The sequence below is a fragment of the Montipora capricornis genome, chromosome 6, assembly GCF_036669925.1.
Source record: "Montipora capricornis isolate CH-2021 chromosome 6, ASM3666992v2, whole genome shotgun sequence".
Classification (NCBI taxonomy): domain Eukaryota; kingdom Metazoa; phylum Cnidaria; class Anthozoa; order Scleractinia; family Acroporidae; genus Montipora; species Montipora capricornis.
This window is the reverse complement of record NC_090888.1, coordinates 812,949-815,448: the sequence shown is the minus strand read 5'-3', so window position 1 is coordinate 815,448 and position 2,500 is coordinate 812,949. Positions and strand designations below refer to the sequence as shown.

Here is a 2,500-nt window from a genome sequence, read left to right as displayed (position 1 = left end):
CGTGTGGGTTCACATCAATAATAATAATTTTTAGTGGCTTTGCACTGCAGTTGTGCTAACCCTGTCATATTCATACACATCATCATCATCAATATGATAGTCATTCTCGCTAAGCACAGATACTTGCTACTTGCATTATTTCCCTGGTGATTTTACAATATTTATTTATTTTAATTCAATGGCAGACACAAAAATTAAGAACACACCAAAAAGCCAATAAAGAAGGCCTGTAAGAGTTACAGGCTCCAGTTACTCTGACAGACCATCATATAGTGATTGGGGTGATGAATGGTAAAATCTGAGACTCCCCTTGACCAAGACCCTTGTTTGTGAATCCAAGACCTGAAAGGAAAGGATGTCAAGATTTCAAGATTGGATGAAATGTTTGTGAGTGCCAAGATTTTGGAGGTACCATTCGTCACCCCTAAGTATGCAAAATCACATAAATTACAATAATTTGTGTGCATTTATTATTATTTTCTCATAGTATGTTGACGTCAACACATATGCATAGAACATATCAAGTAAAGTGTCTTTTACCTTGCTTGGCCATGGAGCAAGTTTATTAGACAAGTTTTTTCACTATCATACTATTTACAAAATACTCAAACTTAAGTGACATGCGATTTTCATTACAGGTAAAGTCATTATAAAGCATGTTATACATTGTTTCTAAAAACACTGTTGAACGTAACTTTGCAGCAGTGGCAATATCCATTGTGATCATGACAAAAGTAACGCGTGCCTTCTAAAAATATCTTGTTCGATTCATTCAACAATACAGGGTTCCAAAAAAAGCTTAGAACAATGTTACCACATGTTAAAGGCGTTCTAGAACATCCCTATTCACAGTGGTTGACGCAAAAGAAATAATATCGTGTTTCCTGTTACTAACTTTCGCATTAGGAAGGCAATACATCTCGTAAAACGTCTCTTTGCATTGAAGATACTTGCTCAGGAAATTGTATGTCGTATTTCACAATCAAGTCAGCTTTCTTAGAGGGATTTTTAGGCAATGGGAGTCCTTCTCCCTGAATCCTGCTCGAAAAATCTGGTCGCACAACCTCATTGAGTGGTAATCTTATTTTCCTTCCATCGATTGTAGGAACTTCCACTTTCACACCAGTTAAAGCTTCTCGCAAAGTAATTTTTGCTGTGTAAAGAAGATTATTACAACTGTCGCGTTTAAACAAAGAATGTGGTTTGTCTTTGATAATCAGGACAACGTCAGCTGGAACAATTCCCGGCTTTCGATCACCTTCCTTCGGGAAAGTTATTTTTGTCCCCGCTTTCCAACCCGGCTTAATCTTCACAGTGAGAATTTTTTCCTCGTTCCTGAAAGTTCCACGCTCGTCGTAAATTTTCCGCGATATTTTCATCTTCTTAGTGCAGCCGGTAGATAGTTCTTCAAAACTAACCAACAGGTCCTTCTCGATCGTAGCATCTTGAACCTTTTGCTTCTTCTTTCGCGGAGCAAAGTCGAACATAAACTTGTCATTCCCGCCTGTCCTAACCCCAGGTGTTTTTCGGTCGTTGAGGAAACTAAACCCTCCTAGCCCGCCAATAATGTCGGCAAATTCGTCGTCATTTCCAAAGGCTCTAGCAAACGTATCTTTGGCGTTTCCACTCGTAAACACAAATGTTTTGGCGAATCCTGGGCCTCCAAAATTCATATTCGAACCATTGTCGCTTCCAGGAACTCCCTTTAGACCTTCTTCACCGTATGTGTCGAAGACTTCTCTTTTCTCTTTGTCACTGAGGACGTCGTAAGCTTCCGAAATTCCTTGAATTTGTCTTCTGCTCCCGGACTCTTGTTTTTATCGGGGTGCCATATCAATGCCAGTTTTTTGTAGGCTTTCTTTATCTCTTTGTCTGTAGCATTCCTCGGAACGCCAAGAATATCGTAAAAGTCTCTTCCCATACCTTCGTGAAGTCGCCTGTTAACACTGACTGATTTGAGTGCAATGAAAAGTCATCAGCGCTTTTATATAGTTATTCGGAGACATTTTCTCGATTGCTCCAGAACCCTCTCCTGCAGACTTACATGAGGGAGGGGAGGGTAGATTGACTCAATTTAATACAAGAGATCCTTTTGCTTCTTCAAAATTTAGGAAATTACATTTGTGAAACTCAAAAATCACATTTATACTTCTTGGCTAATTCAAGGGACATCAAAACAATATACAAGCGAGGTTGACAGATTTTTTGGGGGGACAAATTTTGGACACTCCTCACCCCCTGTTAGTAATCTCTTTATAGCTATTTCTGGCATTTTCGAGGGTTTTCCCGCACATCGTGCTAAAATTAGCTGTGATGGCATTCCAAACTTTCTCGGTTTTTCCAGAAATTAAAACAGTCAATTTAAAAGCCCCGTTGCACTAAACGTTAGCAAAGTATTTCGAAATTAGAGAAGAAACTCGCTAACAGAACGCAGAGGAAACATTATCGAAAATGTGGCAAGACGTATTCCCAGATCCTTGGGCAAGCAGATTTCCTTTGG

At 39.4% G+C, this 2,500-nt stretch overlaps 1 protein-coding gene and 1 pseudogene across 1 annotated transcript in view; one reads left to right on the top strand and one right to left on the bottom strand.

The window, feature by feature from the left end:
* Positions 1 to 447: 447 nt before the first annotated feature.
* On the bottom strand, positions 448 to 2,036 carry LOC138051131 (dnaJ protein homolog 1-like; annotated as a pseudogene).
* A 348-nt stretch (positions 2,037 to 2,384) lies between these two features.
* Positions 2,385 to 2,500, top strand: part of LOC138054574 (uncharacterized) — a 1,960-nt gene continuing 1,844 nt past the window's right edge. The window contains exon 1 of the mRNA XM_068901075.1: positions 2,385 to 2,500. This exon is cut by the window's right edge and continues 1,844 nt beyond it. Within this exon, the coding sequence (XP_068757176.1) occupies positions 2,452 to 2,500 (49 nt within the window). The 5' untranslated portion in view covers positions 2,385 to 2,451.